This window comes from Leptopilina heterotoma, unplaced genomic scaffold (assembly GCF_015476425.1).
Source record: "Leptopilina heterotoma isolate Lh14 unplaced genomic scaffold, ASM1547642v1 Lhet_6, whole genome shotgun sequence".
NCBI lineage: Eukaryota > Metazoa > Arthropoda > Insecta > Hymenoptera > Figitidae > Leptopilina > Leptopilina heterotoma.
In genome coordinates this window covers 2,310,456-2,333,351 of record NW_025111137.1, presented here as the reverse complement: position 1 = coordinate 2,333,351, position 22,896 = coordinate 2,310,456, and the positions used below count along the sequence as shown (strand labels likewise).

At 24.4% G+C, this 22,896-nt stretch overlaps 1 protein-coding gene across 30 annotated transcripts in view; it reads left to right on the top strand.

Moving 5' to 3' along the window:
* The window catches only part of LOC122509239 (microtubule-actin cross-linking factor 1), a 323,170-nt gene that overhangs the window by 53,671 nt on the left and 246,603 nt on the right, over window positions 1–22,896 (top strand). For 29 of the 30 annotated variants that reach the window (XM_043623133.1, XM_043623132.1, XM_043623140.1 and 26 more), the window contains exon 2: window positions 6,292–7,385. In XM_043623133.1, the coding sequence (XP_043479068.1) occupies window positions 7,265–7,385 (121 nt within the window). In that variant the 5' untranslated portion in view covers window positions 6,292–7,264. Of the gene's footprint in view, window positions 1–3,867; window positions 3,950–6,291; window positions 7,386–22,896 lie in introns of those variants that run through there. The other variant, XM_043623124.1, reaches the window with a different exon arrangement.

The following is a 22,896-nucleotide window of genomic DNA, read 5'->3' as shown; positions in this document are numbered from 1 at the left end:
ACCGATTATAAAATAAAAGAGAAACAAAAAATCTCTCGAAAATATTGTCCTGCATATTAAATTTCTATATATTATATATATGTATATTGTATTTAAATTCGGGAATTATGTAACAAAAATATAATCTTTTAACCGTTGTCACATATGTAGTGTTTTTAAAAATATTTTTTTTTGAATCGATTGACAAGATATAAAAAAACGACAAAAATCTAATCTACTTAACAGCATGTGACTGTTAGAAATTTAATATTAACTTTTCGACTATTTTTTTCTTAAAATATTAATTAAATTAAGCTATTTTTTGCAAACAACTTTGAAATATAAAAACGCAAAAGTTTTAATATTTTAAAAATTTATTAGTTATTACAAAACCTTTTTATATAAAATAAAAATTTTGGTCAAAACACAAAAAATTAACATCGAACAAAATATCACAAAACACTTTAAAATTTGGGGAAAAAGTGAGATTAAAAATAGCCGCTACAACTGGTAATATACCCAATAACAAATTATTTTAAAAAAGAATCAAATTTAATTAAAATTGAATTAATTAATTAAACATTAGTTAATAGAGATAATAAATAAATTTAAAAAAGACAAATAAAAACAATAAAAAAATTAAAAAAGAACAGTAATAATTATAGAAGTAATAAAAATTATAATAGACGTTCAATAAATAGACAAAATTTATCATATGTAATAAATCTTCCTTGTTATCTTCGTGTGTGGCGTGCGCTCGGTAGCTAAATAGGAATTCAAATATTTTTTTTACTGAATATTTATAACATTTTTTTTCCAAATTTGTACTAATGTTACGGCGAGCGTAATTTTATCAGTCTTACATCACGATTATTCATATTTTATATTTGTTATTATTAATACGTAACAATGGTATATGGTTATGTTTGAATGAGGAAAAAATATAAAATTCGAGACAAATTTCCAAAGATTTATTTTATGAAGATAATTTACATATTTAATCATTTCCTTAGTAAGTCATGGGAGTTCGATTACGACAAGAATAAATTATTGTACAATATTAATTACTGCAATAGTCGCGCTCGCGATGATTCAGAAGAAATCTGAAAAGCAATTTATTTTCTCATAATAATCGCGCGCGTGCCCACGAAAAATCGTTTTATTATCACGAAAAAAAAACATTTGAATTATTTCTTAAAAGTTCATTCACGTAAAATGTTGAAATTTCAAGCAGTGTCTAGTTTTAGAATTTTTTTTTTAATATTTAACTGATATTTTAATTTTTTGGGGATTTCTAACTTTTTTTTAAATTTAATTAATAACTTTAATTTTTTGGTGATTTTTAAAAAATTTCTTAGGGAATTAATAAATTTCTATAGGGAAAATGTAAAAATTTATAAACACAGAATCTACATCTTTTTTCTCTTAGAGAAAAATGTTATTTAAACCAAATATAATTTATTTATATTATTTTTTTGTTAAATAAAAATATATTTGTCTCAGAGCCATGATTTAAATAAAAATTTCATTAGACATAAATAAAACTTTTACTTAAACGAAATAAAATTTGATTTAAACCATTGAAAATTTGTTTGAAGCAAATAAAAAGTGTCTATGGCTTTGAGTGAAATATCTTTTTTCTGAGTGTTTATTGAAAATAAATTTATTTGATTAGAATAGCCGATTACTTGTCTATTTTTTAATAAATATTTACTTGAATCAAGTAAACTTTCCACTTTCATCAAAAACTTCTGGGAAAAAGACACCAATTTTTGTGGAGTTTTCCAAAATTTTTGGAGAAAATTTACCAAAAATATTTTAAAACATCCACTAATATTTGTGAATTTTCCACAAAATTCTCTTGGTAAAACTTCCCCCAATACTTTAGGGAATATTTCACAAAATTTCGGTGAAAATTCTCTCCAGATTATTTTGGGAGATATTCCACAAAATTCACTAAAAATTTTTTTACAGTGTAATTGATTTTTAAAAATTATTCTTTTATTTAGTCATTAATTAATTAGAAAAAAGTAACAAAAACACTACAAAATTAAATTTTCTTTTCATTGTCCATCAAATACTTTTTTAGTTAAATTTGCATTTCGTTGAATTGACTAATCATAAAAATTGTGCATAATAAAAAATTAAAGAAAAGAAAAATTTGTAGAAGAAAACTTGTGGAAACTCAAATTTAAATTTATGAAAATTTATAAATGTTTGAAAAATTAATAATTAATGAAAATACCAATCAGGTAAAAATTATACTATTTTATGTATATATAACACAACATTTTTGGGAAAAATTTCCAAAAAAAATCCATTGGCGCAAAAGACACCATACTTTTTTGAGAATATTCCCCATAAGTTTGAAGAAAAATTTTTCCCAACTAATTTGTTAAATATTTCTCAGATTTTTTGGAATTCCAATTTTCCAATAATTTGTTGAATATTTCTCTGATTTTTAGGGAAAAATTTCCCAATAATTTGTTAAATATTTCTTAGATTTTGAAGGAAGAATGTTCCAATAACTTGTTGAATATTTCCTAAATTGTTTGAAAAAAATTATTCGTAATACCTAATATTTTGAATATATTCTAAAATTTTTTAATGAATTTATCTGAATCTTTTATGGAAATTCTCCAATTAATAATGAAATTTTTTTCGGTAAACTGACAATTTTTTAAATTATTTTAAACAAAGTTTGGTTAACCCAAATAAATATTTATTTTGAATTTAATTAAACATTTCGTTCATTCTAATAAATTTTGCATTCGATGAAAGAATCTAATCATCTGAAGAAAATTTTTAGTTGAACTAAACAAAATTTTTGTTTTAATGTTTATGGCAATGCATTTATTTAGTTGCTTCAAACAAATTCTTCCTTGAGTATGTACAATCTTAATTTGAGTTTTCGAATTGTCCAAACCATTCGATAATCTTCATTCGATTCATTAGTAAATAAATAAAATTCCGATTTAGTAAATTTTAAATTGTATCATCAGTAGCATTTCTTCATTGTTTGGTACCAAAACTTGCAGAAGTCTATAACACATTTAAAAACAAAAAGATAACAGCACAATACATTATACTTTAGTTTAAGATTCAAATTATTTTTGGGCAACTGTTTTCTAACAAATTATTTATTGAAGGTTTACGAACATCATGAAACTGAAACTGTTACCAAGTTATCAGTATATCTATACTTAATTTTAAAAGTTAAAATTTTAATTTAAATATTTTTTAAGAAGCTGTAACTAGCACCCACATAATTTTTCAAAATTTTATGTTGGTTTTAAACAAAAAAAATACTTAACTAAAATTTAATTTCTAAAATAAAATGGGTGCTGATAACTGGGTGTCAGTTTTAGCTTTATGCGAATTAAGATAAATGTTCTAACTTGTAAAAAAAATCAGGTCTGTTTTTCTGTTTTCAAAAACATTGCGTACATCATCATGCTAAAAATGATGCATTGCAGTGACATTATTAGAAATAATAGCAACATTGAGACAATATTATTCCAATTTTAGTTACAAGTACACTGTGTGTGTACAAGTCGTTAATGACAATGAAATTCATAAAGTTCATGTGTCACATAAGGAATTTTAAAAAGCAAGAGAAAAATTTGTTGTTTATATTTATGATATTGTATAATCTCAGGTGTAGTTGGTTCTTTTATACAATGCCCACACAGAATGGACCACGCTGGTGTCAATACACGTTTGATTGGCCAATTCTCGATTTCTGAAGGATCGGTATTGGCAAAGAGTATTGAGGGCCCAGGGGAAAGCACCCACACATCTCTCACCTATTACCATATGCGGGGATCCCGATCGGCAACACAACTCGGTTCTTTCCGGTCGTTCCTTTACTTGAGACAAACTCAACTTTCAGTGTCGTGTCCACGCGCCTTCTGGTCAGACAGTTCAGTCAAGTCGTGTCACTCGGGGGATTCTCAGTCTTTTGCTCTCGGTCAGTTCCGTTTCCGGATTCATTTACCTTTCACAACAGTGTTTTTTTTCTCCTTCCCCACCAAATATTTTTTTTTAATTTTAAGTCTGTTTCCTTCATCCTCTGCTTCTTTGTAATTTGGGTTAATGCAATTTTTCGTGCTTATTAAAGTAACAAAATTCATATCTGTATAACACCACTTATCCACAAGTGGCAGAATCATCAGCTAATTTTGATATGTAGTAATAATTATAAAGTATTTATCCATCTAATAAGCCGATTGTTATTCTTCTAAATTGTTTATGAAGGTGTGTTTTATTTTTTTTTCGCGAAAAGGGTACGTTCAAGTACATTCTTGTTTGAAACTCACTTAGCACCATTCTTGAACCTTGAATGTGCTTGACACTTAAATGCATATATGTGTACTTCTTTAGAGAACTTGGTGTGTGTGAGCAATGCTTTCAGTATCCACTTCACAAGTGTTAAGTTACTAGTGCATCGCAAACAACTCAATGGATATTGTTTCTTCCTGTTTTTATCGGAAAAATCATTTTCTTTTTATTACATTCCTTGAAGCATTCCGTTGCTGCTCTTTGTAGACAACCGTTAAAAATTTGTTTGATCCAAAAAAAAGTGATTTGTTCTTCATTAAATTTATTTTCAAATATCTTTCATAGACACTAGGTAATAGTAGTAATTATTTTTACATTTCTTTAGAAGTACTTAAAATTAACTTACACCAGGTCAATGGTAGTAATTTCAGTCAGGTGCATTATTCGAAAATTAAGCATAAATATTTGTTGAAGAAATTGAACCTTTTAAAAAGTGGGTTTTTCCTGTGGGAATTAATACGTTTTCTATTCATTTCGAAGTGCTTAAAGTTATGCTACACTAGGCCATTGGTGATATAACCAACCATTTATTTTCGGTTTGTCAAATTTTCAAAAATTGAACCTATACCGTCCGTTAAAAATTTTATTCTTAAAAAAAATGGGTTTATTTCCTCAGAAATAAAATCCTCATTATTATTGTGATCATTTTGAAGCACGAAAAATTACGCTACTGTAGATTATTGTCAAAAATATCAATCTGGTTCGTTAAATTTTCAAGAAATGTAATTCTACCATCTGTTAAAATAATGTATTCTTCAAAAAATGGAATTATTCCTTTAAGAATTAATTGTTCTTCATTTTTTTATTCATTTAGAAACAATAGAAATTACGTCACTCTTGGTCATTGCCCGAAATTTTAATCCGGTTTGTTAAATTTTCGAAAAATGGAAATTAGAACATCCGTTAAAATCTTGTATTTTGCAAAAAATAGATTTATTCTTTCTCAAATTAATTTCTCGTAATTTTTATATTAATGTAGAAGCACTAAATATTACACCACTGTAGGTGGTTGACAATAATAAATTTAAATCAGGTTTGTTAAATTTTTGACAATTTGAACCTCTCAACCATCCGTTAAATATTTTATTTTTCAAAAAATGTGTTTAAATTAATTTTACTCTACATTTTTATATTAATTTGAATTCACTTAAAATTACACGACTCTAGGCAATTATCCATAATTTTAATATGATAGTTGAAATTTTTGAAAAGAAGAAATTAAGACATCCGTTAAAAATTTTTTTTTTAAAGGATTTATTCTTTTGGGAATTAATTCGTCATCATTTTTATATTTATACCACTCTAGGTCATTGGCAATAATTTTAACCTGGTTCCTTAAATTTTTAAAAATTGAACTTATAGCATCCGTTAAAAAATTGTATTCTTCGAAAAGTGGGTTTATTTCTCAAGAAATTAGATTTTTATAATTTTTATCTTCATATGGAAATACTAATAATTACACCACTCCAGGTCATTGGCAATAATTTTAATTTGGTTCGTTAAAGTTTAAAAATTTGAACTTATAATAGCATCCGTTGAAAAATTGTATTCTTTGAAAAGTGGATTTTTTCCTCAGGAAATTAAATTTTTATCATTTTTGTTTTCATTTGGAAATACTCAAAATTACTCCAGTCGGAGGTCAGAGGTAATTTATATTCTTTCAAATCCGATACTTTAAATTTTCAGAAAAATATCCAAATCATCGGTTAAAAATTTGGCTGACTGACAGAAGTGTCTTGTTGGTTAGAAGATCAATTACTAAATTTTTTTCTACTTCTTCGAAAACACTCAAAATTATATTACAATTTATTATTTTGCAAAATTTTATTTTCCCTTTTTTAATTAAATTCACAAATTGAATAATTTGTTAATTTTCAAAGTATGTGTTCGCAATAACAAAACAAAACACGTGGTACCAAAACTAGGAAATGTTTATTAGTCCTAATCAATTTGATTATTATTCTCTAACAGATGGTGAAAATCGAAGAGCAGAGAAGGACATGGTTGAGAAATTTTTCAAGTGATGTCGCAGAATAATCAGTTGATAATACTTTTAATGCAAGAAAATATCCACCCAAATGGGTTTGGGAATTCAAAGTGCCATATAAACAAATGTTTGCAAAAAAAGTCGTTGCATCGAAACGCTTGAAAGGCGATTTCAATCGACATTTAATTTTTTCACAATATAATCGAAAGAGCATACCGAAAAAATTAATAACTTAATCCATTCATCAGCTAATTCTGATATGAAACTAATGCTCCTAACACGCATGTAATAAATAATGAAAAGAACAAGAGGGACAAAATTTTATTGTAGATAATAATGATAATAAAATTATTTCTTAAAGGATCAACCGATCAATGGAAGTGCCTTTTAGTGTCAATCAATAGCGCCACAGCATCCGTTAAATTCGCTCTGTTCCTTTTAAAAATATCTTTGCATTCGAAAACCATTGGATCAATTGCTACAAGTGCCACATTAATTGCTTAATTTTTGTTCGGATATTTCGAAAATTCGAACAGGAATTTTGGATCATCAAAAACAACATCATAAGTTGGATCATCAAAAACAACGGAAATTTATCCAGTCATCAAAACAAGACCTTCTCATTTCTGATGAGTTGGTAAAAATTGGATCAACAATAAATTCGTTTCTAATTTAAAAAAGTGGAACTTGTGTCAAGTGCCTTATTATTCATAATTCAAGGATTGAATTTTTAAAGTAAATAGTGCCTTGTATTTTTTGGATAGTGCCTTCTTTTTATTAGAAAGATTGAATTTTTTTTCAAACCCATATGTAAATAGTGATACTGTGACAAGAGAATAAGTGAAAGAGTGTGGAGACATGAGATAGTCGACATCTCAGGTGTTTGAAAAAAAGAAAGAAGGAAAAAATTTTCAAGGTGATTTTGTACAAGAGCGGAAGTTGCTCTTATAGAGGAAGATGTCGACACAGGCTTATTACAAGGAGAGATTGGGTTTCGATCCAGCCGACACTGTTGCCGAACATCATAGGGAGCAAAGATCACAGCATGGATACGAGGAGTCGCTCTCCAAGTTTAAAGGTCAGAACGGAAATACATTCGCTGAAAATTGGTCAATCGTGACCGGAAATGGAGACGCTGCAAGTGAGGACGAACTTGTTCGTCCTGGTAGCTCACAAGCGTGCTGGGGCTGCTGGGCAAAGTTCATTGAGGCTTACGGTAAGTGACACATGTCTGATGCCCTAGTTTTTCTCTTTCTCTGATGTCTAAAGCTCTGAAAATCATTAATTTCCCTTTGTTTACCCTCGTTTTTCGTTTGTTTGTTTGTTTTTTCTTTTAAATTGACGGGAGTGAATTTATCACAACAGGGATCACAGACTGTCAAGTTTTTCAAAAATTTTTAACCATTTCAGCAAAATTTAAATTTTTATGATTTTAAACTTAAGCTAAATAAAATTTGTAAACATTAAAATTTTTAATTGAAACTTAAATCAATTATTAAAGTTTTTTAAAATTAAATTTGCGAACAATTGAAATTTAAATCGATTAAAATTTTGTTTAGTTTGAATATAAAATTTTAATAATTTCATTCTAGAATTTGAATTGAATTGTGAATCATTTAACATTTTTGTATATTAAGGTTTGGATCATCAAATTTTGAATAAATTTAATTCGCAATCCTTTGAAACTTCAAAAAATTAAATTTAAGAAACTCCAATCAAAAGTTGAAAAAGTTGAATTAAAAATTAATTAAAACTTAAATTAATTGTAATTTCGACAAATTGAATTTGAAATCAGTTACAAATTAGACAAATCGAATTTAAAATCATTTAAAAACTTCAAATAAAATTTGTTTTAAGTTAAATTGTAAAGTAATTAACACTTTATTCAATTAAAATTTGAATAATCGATTTGGATAATAAATATTGAATTAATTTTAAAAGAATTAAAAGTTTGTTAAATGAAATAATAGTTTATTTTGGACTAAAGTCAATTAAAATTTAGACAAGCTGAATTTTCAATCATTTAAAGTTTATGTAAAATAAATTCTAGATCAACTGAAACTTAAGTCATTTAAAACTTTGATAAATTAAATTCTAAATCTATTAAGACTTGAGTATATTAAAATTTGGACAAATTAAATTTAGAATCATTTAAAATTTAATGCAAATAAAATTTTTTGATAAATTAAATATTTAAGGAATTAAAATTTCAATGAATTTTTAATTTTTAATTTAACATATAGATAATTTAAACTTTAAACTATTTACTGTTTAAGTTAATTAAAATTCTGATAAATGAAATTTTGCGTTAATTCGAACTCAAGTTAATTGAAATTTTTAAAAATTGAAGTTTAAATTTTTTAAAACTTGTGTACATTAAATTTTGAATCATCTGAAACTTGAGTCATTTAAAATTTTGATAAATTAAATTCATAAGCAATTAAAATAATTAGGAAAAATTGATTTTAGAATCATTTAAAATTTACTTTAAGTAAAATTGTTTGTATATTTAATTTTAAAGCAATTAAAACTTTAATTAATTTAAATTATTTAGATAATTTGATCTTTGGAACATTTAAAGTTTAAATGAATAAAAATTTATAAGTAATTTGTAATTAATTAAATTTAATTCAAAATCAACTGAAACTTAAATCAATTTAAAGAATTTAGAATTTAATTTATCAAAGTTTTAAATGACTTATATTGCAGTTGATTCAGAATTTATTTTACATAAACTTTAAATGATTAATAATTCAGTTTGTCTAAATTTTAATTGACTTTACTTTAAAATAAACTGTAATTTTATTTAACAAAATTTCAATTCTTTTAAAATTAATTCAATTTTTGATTATTCAAATCGATTATCCAAATTTTAATTGAATAAAGTGTTAATTACTTTACAATTTAACTTAAAACAAATTCTATTTGAAGTTTTTAAATGATTTCAAATTCAATTTTTCTGATTTTTAATTGATTTCAAATTCAATTTTTTTAAATTTTAATTGATTTAAGTTTTAATTAATTTTGAATTCATCTTTTCCAACTTTTAAATTGTAAATTTTTTAATTTAATTTTTTAAAGTTTCAAAGAATAGTAAATTAAATTTTAATTGATTTAAATTTCAATTGTTTGCAAATTTAATTTTAAAAAACTTTAATAATTGATTTAAGTTTAAATTAAAATTTTTAATGCTTACAAATTTTATTTGGCTTAAGTTTAAAATCATTGAAATTTCAAGCCATGAAATTATTTTCAATTTTCATGGTTTAAAATTTGTAAAATTAAATTTATCAAGATTTTTATTTAATTTGAGTTTAAAATGATATTAAACTTTGATTTATTAAAGAAGAAGATGATACTGTGATGTCTATAAAAATTGCTACTCATTTAATTTGACAAAAATTTTGTTAATAAATAAAAATTAGTAACAAATTATGCGAATGATTTTATCTCATTTTGTTTTCGTTTTATATTCAAAATTTTTTATTATTTTTAAATTTAACATCAAAAACAGTTTCCTTTTAAATTCTGACAATGATTGAGAATTAAAAAAATAAAAGAAACTAGTTTACGCCTTTAATTTAGTAACTTAGATTCATTAATTTAGCATAAAATTATAATTACCATTATTTTTATGTCTTAGTTTAATTATTTAGATAGTTACATAAATATTTGAAATGAATAATTTTTTGTTATCTCTCACATTTACTGTGTCAACATTCATATAAAGCCATATAATATAATTGGATTTTTGTCTTAGAGATTAGGATAATTTATAGAATTTTTCATGCTTCGCTTTTTATCTTCATCAAGGTTTCCATTTTAAATTGTTGTTCAGACAAAGTGGAAGATTTATATGTTATTTTTATTTTGCTCCTCATGAATAATGTTACAAAGAGAATAATAATAATTCAAAAGAAACTCGGTACGAAAATATTTATATACCAATTAAGAAAATGTTTAAACTATTATTTTAGATAAAAATTCTTTTTCTCATAAGCAAAAGTTGCAAAATTATTTGATATTTATTTATTGATATTAATTAATTTATTAAAATAGATTAAAAATTAATTATTACACATTCTTAGTTATAGAATGTGTATTTCAGTAATTATCAATTTTGCTTTTTCAAGTTTTTTGTTTTTTTTTAAATTGTTTGATTTTTCTAGCATGTTGTGGTGTGATTTTGAAAAATTAATTCCTCTTATTATAAATGAAAAATATGATAGGCTCCGTTTAAAAAAAAAAAAGAAAGGATAGGTCGATTTGGTTGTTTTACTGCTAATTGGCCGGAGACAATAAGAAGATTTTTAATTGACTAAAGAAATGTTAGATGCTGATTAAATAATTTCCTGCTTTTTAGATCTTAATCATAATAAAAAAAAACTTCTTTCAGCGATTTCTCACATCTTTTTTTTCTTTCTTTTTCATATTCCGTTCTTCAAAGAAATCGACAGAATTTTTTTTTCTCCGTTTGTACATATAATTAAATTTTTTAATTAGGAATAGATTTTTATCACACTTTTTTTGCATAGATACTCAAAAAATCTTGTTTTTTAATTCACAAGTTCTTAAAATAAAAAATCCATTTTTTATATTAATAATTTTTTTGTTTAATTAAAAAAAATTAATTAATATTATTACAAAATTGCAATAATTAAAATTAATCAAATTATTTTTTTATTTATTTATAATACAGTTAGTAAGACAAAAAAAAAAAAAAAAATGTATATATATATAAAATTTAATCAAAATTAATATGAAAAATAAAAATCGTTTTTACTTGAATTTGAAAATCGAATAATTTTTTCTCAGAGCAAAATTTTTTCATTAATCTACAAAGCAGGGAATGGATAATAAAATTTTTTAATCTCAATTTCCGTTTGTTTTTCGTCTGTAATTGGAGTTTGAAGTCATATCATTAATCTTCAATGTAAGTTACAATGAAAAACCTGTCATCAAATTGAGTTTTTTTTTGACAGTGACGCAACCATATTGACCTCAGAGAGAAATCCTTATAATGATACAATTATCGAGAAATTGTGATCAATTGCTCAGTTCTTGGCATAGTTTCTTTAATTGAACTAATTATTAATTATCTTCGGCGAATTACTTTATTATGTTCAGAAAATTACTCGAAAAATTTGATTAGAATTCGCTTTTTCCTCAATTAATATTCAATTCTATAGTACAATTAGTCATTATAGTCAGAAACAATAATTCAATGAAAAAATTAAAAACATCTTTCAAGCAGTAATTAAATTAAATTAAACATTTTTTTCATACTTAGATAGTAAATTTTACTAAACGAAGAGCAAAAATAGTAAAATTGGCCAAATTATAAGAAAAAAATAGGTTTTAAGAATGATTCTGAACGTTCATCTGGACTAAATTTTTTGTAATTTAAGTATTTTCATAAATTACTCACTAAATTAAAAATTAAAGAAAAATTAAATATTTGGAAACCTTAGAAATTATTTTTTAATATACGATCCAATTTTTTTGTGATAAAAATTTGAAATTGAAAAAGAAGTAAAATAATTTCGTTTAGAACGTTCAGAACTTTAGAGACATAAGAAAATGTAAAAAATTAAAAATTTATAAAATTAAAATGTAATTATATTTGAACAACAGAATTTAAGTGATTTAGGTTTTAAGTGGTTTTTAAGAGCTTTATTCTATCAGCATGTAAATTCCAGTGCATTAGTGTGTTACTTACTGTATAGTGATACCTCCTTGCAGTCATTGATTTTTTACTAACATAGTTTATTAACACTAATTTTCATCATCTTTTGTCTTTTCAGCTATGTATAAATATCATTTTTTCACAAAAATATTTAGTTGTCGAATTAACAACTATTTAGAATTTAATTATAATAATTCAAATTAATCTGATTTTAACGATCAAATTGAAAAATGTCCTTTAAATCAAGTATTTTTATGAACAAATTTCAAATAAGCGCGCGTTTTTCAACCAATCAGATGAGACCGGCACTGAACGGGCGCTGGTCGATTTTGCGCAGAAGTAAGTAGGCGGGACCTATATTATACGCTGCCATTTGACAATTGGCGCGTTATTTAAAAAACAAAACAAATAATTTGTTATTTTTATCATTTGCATCACTTTGATTTATTATTAATTAATTATTACTAATTACTATTTAAGGGCATTTGAAACATTATCACGTCACAGATTTTGCAGAGCATGGATTTTTGGGAAATTGAAAATTAAATATTAATTATCAAAAATTAGGGTAAATTTTTAAAATATTAAAAAATAAAATACACCATTGGAAAGAGGACGAAAAAACCTTTCAGAAACATATTCTAAAAAATTTTTCCCATTACAAGTATGTTTAGAAAAAATTCACAAAGTAGCCGGTGTTAGCAAAATTGGTCAAATTGACCCCCTCTACCCCCTCCAAATTTTCGAAAAAATCAAAAATATTTTTTGGGGCACATTTCTACTTGATAGAACAACAAATTCCCTGAGTTTCAATTTTTTTCAAGAAGTTGGAATTTCAACTTAGGGATCGTCCATATATTACGTAACACTTTTTGGGGGGAGGGGGGGTCAAGCTATTTGTTACGATAAGCCAAAAAAATGGCGCTAATGTATGTAACAGCGTGTTACATGGGGGGAGGGGGGGGTCAAAATTTTCAAAAATTAGCGTTACGTAATATATGGACGGCCCCTTAGGACATTTCACGTAAAATGTCTCATATATATATATCAGTTGACAGGGTTGAAAATATGGATTTTACTACTAGTACAACTATTATTATAATAATTATTATAACTATTCTTTTTATTACTATTATTCGCGTCTTATTGATAAGTACTATATACATTTTTTTGACTTATTTTATTGCCAAAATCACTTAACAGAAATTAGTCGGAAAGTTTTATCGCCTTTTTTTTCGTTTCCTTTCATCGGCAAAAAGGAAGATAAAAAAAGTATAATAAATACTCTCCTGGATAATAAATTGAGTAAATAGAATTATCGAGATATAATCGGAATAATTGATTACTAACGACTAGTATGAAACGGATTATCATCAGAAATATTGCTCGAGATAATAATTAGTACTTCATAAAAAGTGAATAATTTCTGAGCAGTAGGGCAATTGATTTTAAAAGGAAGAAGAAAAAAAAATGGTGAAAAAAATATACAAAGTTTAAAATATTTTTCTCCTGAATAATGTTTATAATTTTACAGAAGATAAATATAATTAACCCCTATATAGAATGGAGAGTAATGTCTAATTAACGACTACAAGTGGCGAAATCTCTTCGTAAGATTATGAGCTATTTCGAGACTTTGTGCGACATATAGAGTTGTTTCAGCATTATGAGGCCACACTTGTAATAAATGTGCGTGTCTTAGGTAAGGATTTTGTATCCGCGAATTAACATTATATACGTAGTCGTGTATATATATATGAGTTGAGGAAAAATTATCTTCGCCTGACGTCATATCATCATAATATGAAAGTGCAAACACCTGTAGGATTGCTGTTCCGAGAGTGTGTAGGTTTATGTTATGTGGGGGCTTCTCTAAAGTCTGCGGTTGCCCGAGGGCAATAATATGAAAAGGCAATAGAGCGCGAAAAAGAGCGTTTTGCTTCGTTTATGCATGTATACTTTGTGAGATGTTACCGACTTTTAAGGGAGATGAGGAATTCCTTTTTTCTTCATTTGACACGGTTCTGATTCGCAGGAGAGACAAAAATTTGACTTTTTTCTGGCGAAATTCTCTGAAACTATAATTCACATTTTCTTTATTTTCATTGCATTCAATTGCTAGTGGTCTAAGTTACGTGCCACTGCCATTTTTTTCTAATTTGATATAAAAAAAGTGAACAGAATTTGACATTATCGACTGTTGGCTATAAATACCGTTTGTTTTATCGACCCACGATTTTTTAAATTATAAAGTTTGGAAGTGGTGGACAAACCCAAAATGTCTAACATAACTTAAAAATACCGGTTAGAGGGAAACATAATTTCAAAACTTTTTAATAATTTTTACATTATATGCTACTATTTGGGTACTTTTTTAGATTTCAGACACTAAAAGATACTAATTCTGTTTTGTTTTTGAGAGAATTTCCACTACTTTACATTCGCTAAAATACTAGTTAAATCAAAAAACTATTCTCAAAAATTATAATAAAATTCTTTAAAACAATTCAACTATTTTCAAATAATATTCCAAATTCAATTATTTTCAATATCTAGACTAGATATTGAAAAATGCTAAGTATTTTCATTAAATTTCGCAAAAGAATTCAATTATTTAAAAAAAAATTGATGAAATTTATCCAAAATTCAATTATTTTCATAAATAATAAAATTTCCACCACAGGAATTCAATTTATTCTAGAATAGCATTTTCAAAAAAATTTTTAAAAAATCAATTATTTAACAAAATTTTTATACAATCTTCACAATAATTCAAATAATTTGACTAATAATAACATTTTTCATGCAAATTCAATTTTTTAAAAAAAATTTTGATAAAATTCTAAGCAAGAATTCAATTTATTTCATAAATAATAAAACTTATCGAAAAAATTCAATTATTTTTAATACTATTTTAAATTAAATAATCGGAAAATTTAATTCTTTTCACAAATAAAGTTTTCACAAGAATTCAATTATTTAAAATAAAATTTTCATAATATTTATTAAGTTTCGAAAAAATTAATTATTTAAAACAATGTTTATAAAATTCTTATGAAAAATTCAATTATTTTCAAAAATAACAACATTTTTCACACAAATTCAATTATTTTTAAACATTTTAATAGAATTTTTCGCAAGAATTCAATTATTTTCATAAATAATTAAATTCTTCTCAGAAATTCAATTATTTTTGAAAATTTTAATAAAATTCTTAGCAACTATTGAATTATTTTCATAAATTATAAAAATCATTGCAGAATTTCAATTATTTTTAATACAATTTTACAGAAATTGTTCAAAAAGTGGAATTATTTTTTAAAATTTAATTTCAATTCCTCGAAAAAATCAATTATTTAAAAAAATGTTTTTTTTAATTCTTTGGAAGAATTCAATTATTTTAAATACAATTTTAATTAAAATTTTTTGAAAAAATTATCAATTGTTCTTTTAGATTTTAATAAAATTCTTTCCAAGAATTCAATTATTTACATCAATAATTCTTCGAAGGAACTAAATTATGTCGGTAAATAACACAATTTATTCCCGAAAATTCAATTATTTTGAGGCATTTCAATCAAATTCTTTGCAAAATTCAATTATTTTCATAAATTATAAAATTCATCGCAGGATTTCAATTATTTTTAATACAAATTTACAGAAATTGCTCAAAAATAAATTGTAATTATTTTAAAAAATATTTATTTTCAATTCCTCAAAAAATGCAATTATTTAAAAACAATTTATTTTAAAATTTTTTTAAAGAATTCAATTATTTACAAAAATATTAAAATTTTTCACAGGAATTCAATTATTTTTAAATATTTTAATAAAATCATTTGAAAGAAATCAATTATTTTAAATACAATTTTAATTCTTTGCAAAATACAATTATTTTCATAAATAACAATATTCATGACAAGAATTCAATTATTTTTAAAAGTAATAAATTTTTTCTTGGAAATTCAATTATATAAAAAAATTCTAATAAAATCTTTCGCAAAAATTCAATTATTTTTATAAATAATAAAATTCTTTTTAGGAATTCAATTATTTTCAAAAAAAATTTAATAACATACCACATAGACATTCAATTATTGTCAAAAATTTTTAATGAATTCTTTATAAAATTTAATTATTTTTAAAAACTTTTCGCAATTCAATTTTTGTAAAAATCTTTGAAAGAATTCAATTCTTTTCATGAAGTAAGAAAAATTACTCAAGAATTCAATTATTTTAATTAGAATTTGCATTAAATTATTCGCAAGAATTAAATTATTTTTAGAAATATTTAAATTCTTTCATAAATAATAAAATTCGTTGCAGAAATTCAATTTATTAGCAGAATAAGAAAGAAGTAAATATTCTTTATGAAAATTGGGAAACAGTCAGGAAAATGAAATATAGAATGGAATTTTTGTCAGTTTTGTGAAATGTCTAAAACGAGTTTCTTTGTCGTCGTGTTTAATTTTTTGATATTAGCTACTTTTTTACTACTTTTTTTTAGTTTGAAAGCTACTTTTTTAAAACTAATTATCGAGTGCGAAGTCTATCATAGATGAAAAATAAATATTTTACGTAAATATTATCCAACGCTTAGAAAAGTATTAGATAAAATGTATAAAGTATCAATTCTTACTTTCAATCAGGTAAATTTTGATTAGTATATTAGTAAATGATTATTTCGTGTTTCGAGACAAAGCGGAAGTTTTATCGTGCGTCAAATTGCGTAAGAAGTGTAACACTGTCGCCGAGAAATAAAAGCAGGAGAAAAATAAGTTAGCGTCAAGTCATTACGGTGATTAGTGCAATTAATGTCAGAGGAGCCCACGCTTTTCAATTGAAAGGTGAGAGAAACACGCTCTAACGGCAAATTGTTAAAGACAAGAAATGCGTCTAAACGATAAGAAATTTTTCCTCCATCTAACACATTAGGAAGTAAATAGAAAATAGAATTAGTTTTTTTTAAAATTTAGCAAAAAGAAATTCATAAATTTTTAAAATGTTTTTATAAACAAGTATTGTGTTACATTTTTTTTTATTAACGCCTCAATAGCATGGAATATTCCATTAAAATTCCTGAAATTATGTTCCATAGAAAAACAATAAAATAAATAATTAAAGCAAATTAAGTAATTAAATAAAAAATTAAATAAAGAAACATTAAAGTGGCCGAGAATCCTAGGAATGTTAATGGAATATTCCGTGCTATTATAGGGGATTAATTTCTATTATGAAAATTAACGACTTTTTTCCTTAATGGTATATATTGAAAAGAAAAAAAAAATTACAAAAAAATAAAGAAGTAATAAACATGTTATATAAATTGTAGGTTGAAAAAAAGATCGATAGTAAAATAGAATATGTAATAATAACAAACTAAATACAGCTAGACATGCAATGTTTTACCTCAGGACTTTTGTCCATCATAATCATGAAATTATCATATATTTGTCGGGAAATTATTATATAGTGATGGTCGATGATGCAGAAATTAATGATTAGAATAATTTAATTTTTGTTTTTTTTACAACAAAACGTAAAAAAATTCTCGTCAAAATTACAATTACCTTTATAAATAATGAAATTCTTCTTTAAAATTCAATTATTTTCAAAAAAATTATAATAAAGTTTTCGGCAAAATTTCAATTATTTCCAAACATTTTTCTCAAGTCAATCATTTTCAATAAATACTATTTAAATAAAATTTTTCCAAAAGAATTCAATAATTAAAAAAAAATTTTAATTATTCTACGCAAAGATTTAATTATTATTATAAATAATACAAATTTTACAGGAAGTCAATTAAATACAAATTTTTTATAAATTTCTTCGCAATATAATTCAATTATTTTCAAAAGTATGTAATTAAATTCATCGCAGAAATTCAATTATGTTCAAAAATTTTTTTTAAATTATCTTCGAAATTTCAACTATTTTTATGAATAATAAAATTCTTTACCGAAATTCAATTAGTTTCAAAAATTTTTATTAAAATTCTTTTGGCAAAATTTCAATTACTTTAACTAATTTTTCTCAATTCAATGATTTTCATTATTTACTATTTTAATAAAAGTTTCCAAAAGAATTCAATTATTTAAAAAAAAATTTTTGATAAAATTCTACGCAAAGATTTAATTATTTTTATAAATAATAAAAATCACGCAGAAATTCAATTAGTTACAAATTTTTATAAATTTCTTCGCAATAATTCAATTATTTTCATAAATAATAAAATTTTCTACAGGGATTCAATTATTTTTTTCGTAAATAATGAAACTCATCGCGGAATTTCAATTATTTTCAATACAATTTTAATCTAATTTCTCGAAAAATGTAATTATTCTTAAAAATTTTATTAAAATTTTTTTAAAATTTTTTTTTTTTTTTTTTAAATTTTAAAAAAATTTTTTTTTTTTTTATTTAAATTTGTCAAAAGAATTTAATTATTTAAAAATTGTTGATAAAATTAAAGAGAATTTAATTTTAAGAAACATTTAATTATTATTCAATAAATTATTTATTTTTGTATTTAAATAATTGAATTATCGTAGAAGTTTCTAATAAAAATTGATTTAAAAATGAATTTTAGTTAAAATTTGAGATAATAATTGAATATTGAAAGAATTACAGCTTGAATTTTTAGAAATAATCGAATTTGAAAAGATTTCAAATTAAAATCTTTGAATTTTTCAAACTTTTAATGAACAATTCTGTAAAATTAATTTTTTTTAAAATGTTTAATTGAATTTTTGTTAAAATTATTTGAAGTTTTTCTTTTCCAATATATATTTAATTGAAGAGTTTTCGAATAATCGAAAATTCGTAAAAGTAAAATGTAACAAATGGGTGTGAAAATTCTCAAAAAACTTTTTCAAAAATTATTAAAAATAATTTATTTAAAGAAGAAGTTTAAAATTTTAAAAAGAAGTTAAAAATTGTAGAAAAAAATAATTGAATTGAAATGATGAAAATAATTTTGATAAAGTTACAGTAACAATATTCTTATAGGTAATATAAAATAATGTTTTTATCACTCGGTCATCTTTTAATTTCATCATAAGTTTTTTAGTTTCAAGTAGGTTTGAATTTGAATTTTTAAAAAATCTTCATTCCTATGGAAAAATAATAATGATTAAACATTTATTTAAAAAAGAAGTTATTGATGTTTTCGAATAATTTTAAAATTGAAGAAATTCTCTCTAAATCTGAATATGTGAAATTTCACTTATTGTACGTTATAAGTCGTCCTCTCGATCAATAAGTGCATATACACTTATAAATAAGTGAATTTTTTACTTATTCTGAGTGAAATTTCACTTATTATAAGTGTATATGCACTTATTGATCGAGAGGACGACTTATAACGTACAAATATGTGAATTTTCACATATTTAGATTTAGAGAGTTCGTAAATAAATGTAATAGAACATTTTTTTGAGTATCGAATCATTTTTAGAGTGAATCAGAATATTTTTTAGAGTTAAGGAAAATGTCAAAATTTTCTCTAAAATCAGGAAAATGTCAGGCGCCTTCAGGAACTACAAGAAACATTTTAAAAAAAAGTAGTCAAATTTACCAAGTATTTTTGGAAACCTATAAAACCTTTGAAACAGTTCCATTTTTTTCGAATTTCAAACAAAAATTTTTTCGACGCAAACATCAGGGACGTTACAGCTTCAAAAGTTACAAAGTTGATAGTATCATATATATACAATTATTATTATTTTTATTATTATTATTAAAATTAAAATTAGTGATGCATTCAAGCGAGAAAATCAAGAATTAAACAAGTTTAATAATTTGTATTGCACTTCAAGAGATAGAAGTCAACTTTTTCTTGATAGATTAGTCAATAAGATCAATAATCAAGAAAAATTCAACATAATTCTTGATTATGGTTTTAAAGGCTAAATTTATTTGTTTCGTAGAATTTATAGGTTGGAGTGGGGTGAAAAGACATTGTGAAAAAAACCATTTTGGATTTATATTAAGTTAATTAGTAATTAAATTTGTAAATTAGTAATGAAATAAGTTTAATTAAGTAACACGCATTTTTTCATTCTAGTTTGGATATTGTTTAAATAATTATATAGTTTTTATTGGAATTTTTATTTGTGAATTGCTCATTTCGATGACTGTGAATCAAAAACAGGTAAACTTAACACAAAATACAATTTTACATGCTGAAAACTTTTTAAAATTACAATTTGTCATATAAATAAAATAAAAATATAAAAACACAAAAAATCATAACAAAATATTTAGTACAAATCTCAAAATGTCTTTCCCCCCCTTTTTTAAGGGATACGAAAAAACCATTAGGAGTGCTTTCGTAAAACTCTAATAGTCATAGAATACAGAAAAATGGACGACAAGAATTATGAATCCTGTCAATGTCAATTGGAAATTTGAAAAAAAAATTAATTCCGATTTTACAGCGTAAAAAGTAAAAACGTATCTTTTTCTCTTTCTCTATATTAAAGATGCATTATATTTATAAATAAATTTATGGCAAAAATTTAATAATAAAAATTAAATTTTATTTTTAACACATTTTTGTTTACAAAAATTATACTTTAATTTTGTATTTATGGAGTAAACAATTCAGAATTTTTATAAAATTTATATACTAAATATAAATTAAATATTCATTAAATTAAAATACTTACAATTAAAGCCAATGTAAGTAACCAAAAAATTCTTTGATATTTTCTAATTTGTTAGGATACTTTTGATTTGTACAATTTACAGGATTTAATAGCAGACGCCCTATATTCATCGGCTTGAAAAAAATAATTTAATTTTTCTAGAAATATTTTTTTAATTAAAAATTTTTTAGTATGGAAATTTAAGTCCGATCAATCAACGATTAACAATTAGTTTCAAGTGAACATTATAAAAACAAGTTTCAAATAAACAACAGTATACGAATAAATAAAATATATAGCGAGTGCATCGATGTTATATAACTCATCGAATTACATTTTAGCGTCATCAAATTTTTCTTTTATTATAGAACATAAACTGCAAGATATCCAAGAATTAAGGCAAATGCAGATCTTAGCAGACTCATGATTCAAGCGGTTGCGATGTTTTCTTATTATGAGTCCAGCTTTTGAAAAGAGCCGTTCTGCTGGTACCGAAGTTGCTTGAATACTAAAAAAGTCTCTAGCCATGCGATTGAGATTTGGGTACACATTTTTATTTTGATTCCACCATTGTGCGATATCAGTACTCTTATCAGCTCTTGGTTCTTTTAAATACCTCGAAATTTCTTCTCGCCATCCGGTTTCAGAATTTGCTTCTTGCTTAAAAAGTGAAAATATATTGAACTCATCGCTATTGTCATCATCTGGTTGAGAATCTTCATTAGATTCAAAAGATTGTTGTTCTAAATCTGATGGTGAGTACATTTTTTTGAAAATTCGTTCAAATTTTTTTAATGACTCTGATGCCATCTCGCGACCCCAGTCTGTCATGTTAAAAGTTTCATACTTATGCCTTGGATCAATAATTAGAATTAAACTATATATCCAGTTAAATTTTCGATAGTGTTTTAAAAGCTTATTTAGTGCAGATTGAAGAGCATTTCCTAGACAAATATCAGTCAAAGTTTTTCTTCGATTTTCGTTGATACTGGTTACTGATTTTTCTAATTTGTCCAATAACAAATTAAAACCTATTACGACAAGTGGCAAGGTTATATACTTTTCGCCACAGAGACTTGTAGATAGCGCCTTAAAGGATATTAAATACTTTTTAATTGAACTCAAAAGATCCCATTCAGTTGCTCTTAGGTTAAATGATCTCAATTTCGAATCAGTTGTACATAAAAACTCCAAAGCTGCTCTCATCCGAAGGGCTACATCAACCATATCGCAAGAAGAATTCCATCTCGTCGACACGTCTAAAATTGGTGACAAATATTTTACTCCCATCACATCACAGGCTGATTTTAATTTTTCACGTAGTTGTTCAGAATACTTTAATTTTTTGAAAAGATTTCGCAAGCGGACCATGACTTTCGAGTCAGAAACTATTTCTTCTTCCTCTTCCTGCTCTTCAGAACTCTCACGATTTTCAAGCAAATCACTATCATCGTATTCTTCATACGCTTCAGATTCAACATGTTCGTCTTCGATTTGAAGTTGGCGTAAAAAATCTTGCGCAGCTAGGTGAATTATATGTGCCAAACAACGAAAATGTAAATCATTTGCTTCAAATTCGGAATCCAAAGAGTCACGTAAAAGATTTGCTAATTTCTGAATAAATAATGTGTTGGCTGCGGCATTATCGACAGTTATTCCCTGAAGCTTACTTATTAATCCTTTTTCTTTCAGAACACCCAGAAATAAATTAGCAATGTCGTTTCCTGTATGTTTTCCGTTAGATGGCACAAAGTCGATAACCAAAGATCTCGGAACCCAATTTTCGTCAATAAAGTGTGCAGTAAGGCCATAATATGATGTTCCTCTAATTGAGGTCCAGCCATCAATTGTATACGAAATTTTAGAAGAATTGTTTTGCAATATTTCCAGAACTATTTCCTGCGTTTTTTCGAATTGAGTTTGGAATAATGATTTTAATTTATTGCGCTTTGGTAATTCGACTTCAGTACTAAGGTAGCGGAACACATCTCTAGACTCATCACAGTCATCGAAGAAATTAAAAGGAAGACACTTCTTAGCACACCACGTGACCAACAACTTATCGAACGTTTCTTGATGGAAGCACACCTATATTATAAAAAAGTTATATTCAAAATATATATTATATACAAAATTCTTTTAAATTCAAATAAAATATCTTTGAAATTTCATGATAAATTAACATTAAACAAACTTTTATCAATAAATAGATAATTAAAAATTCAATAACTTCAAAAATCTATTAAATTCCA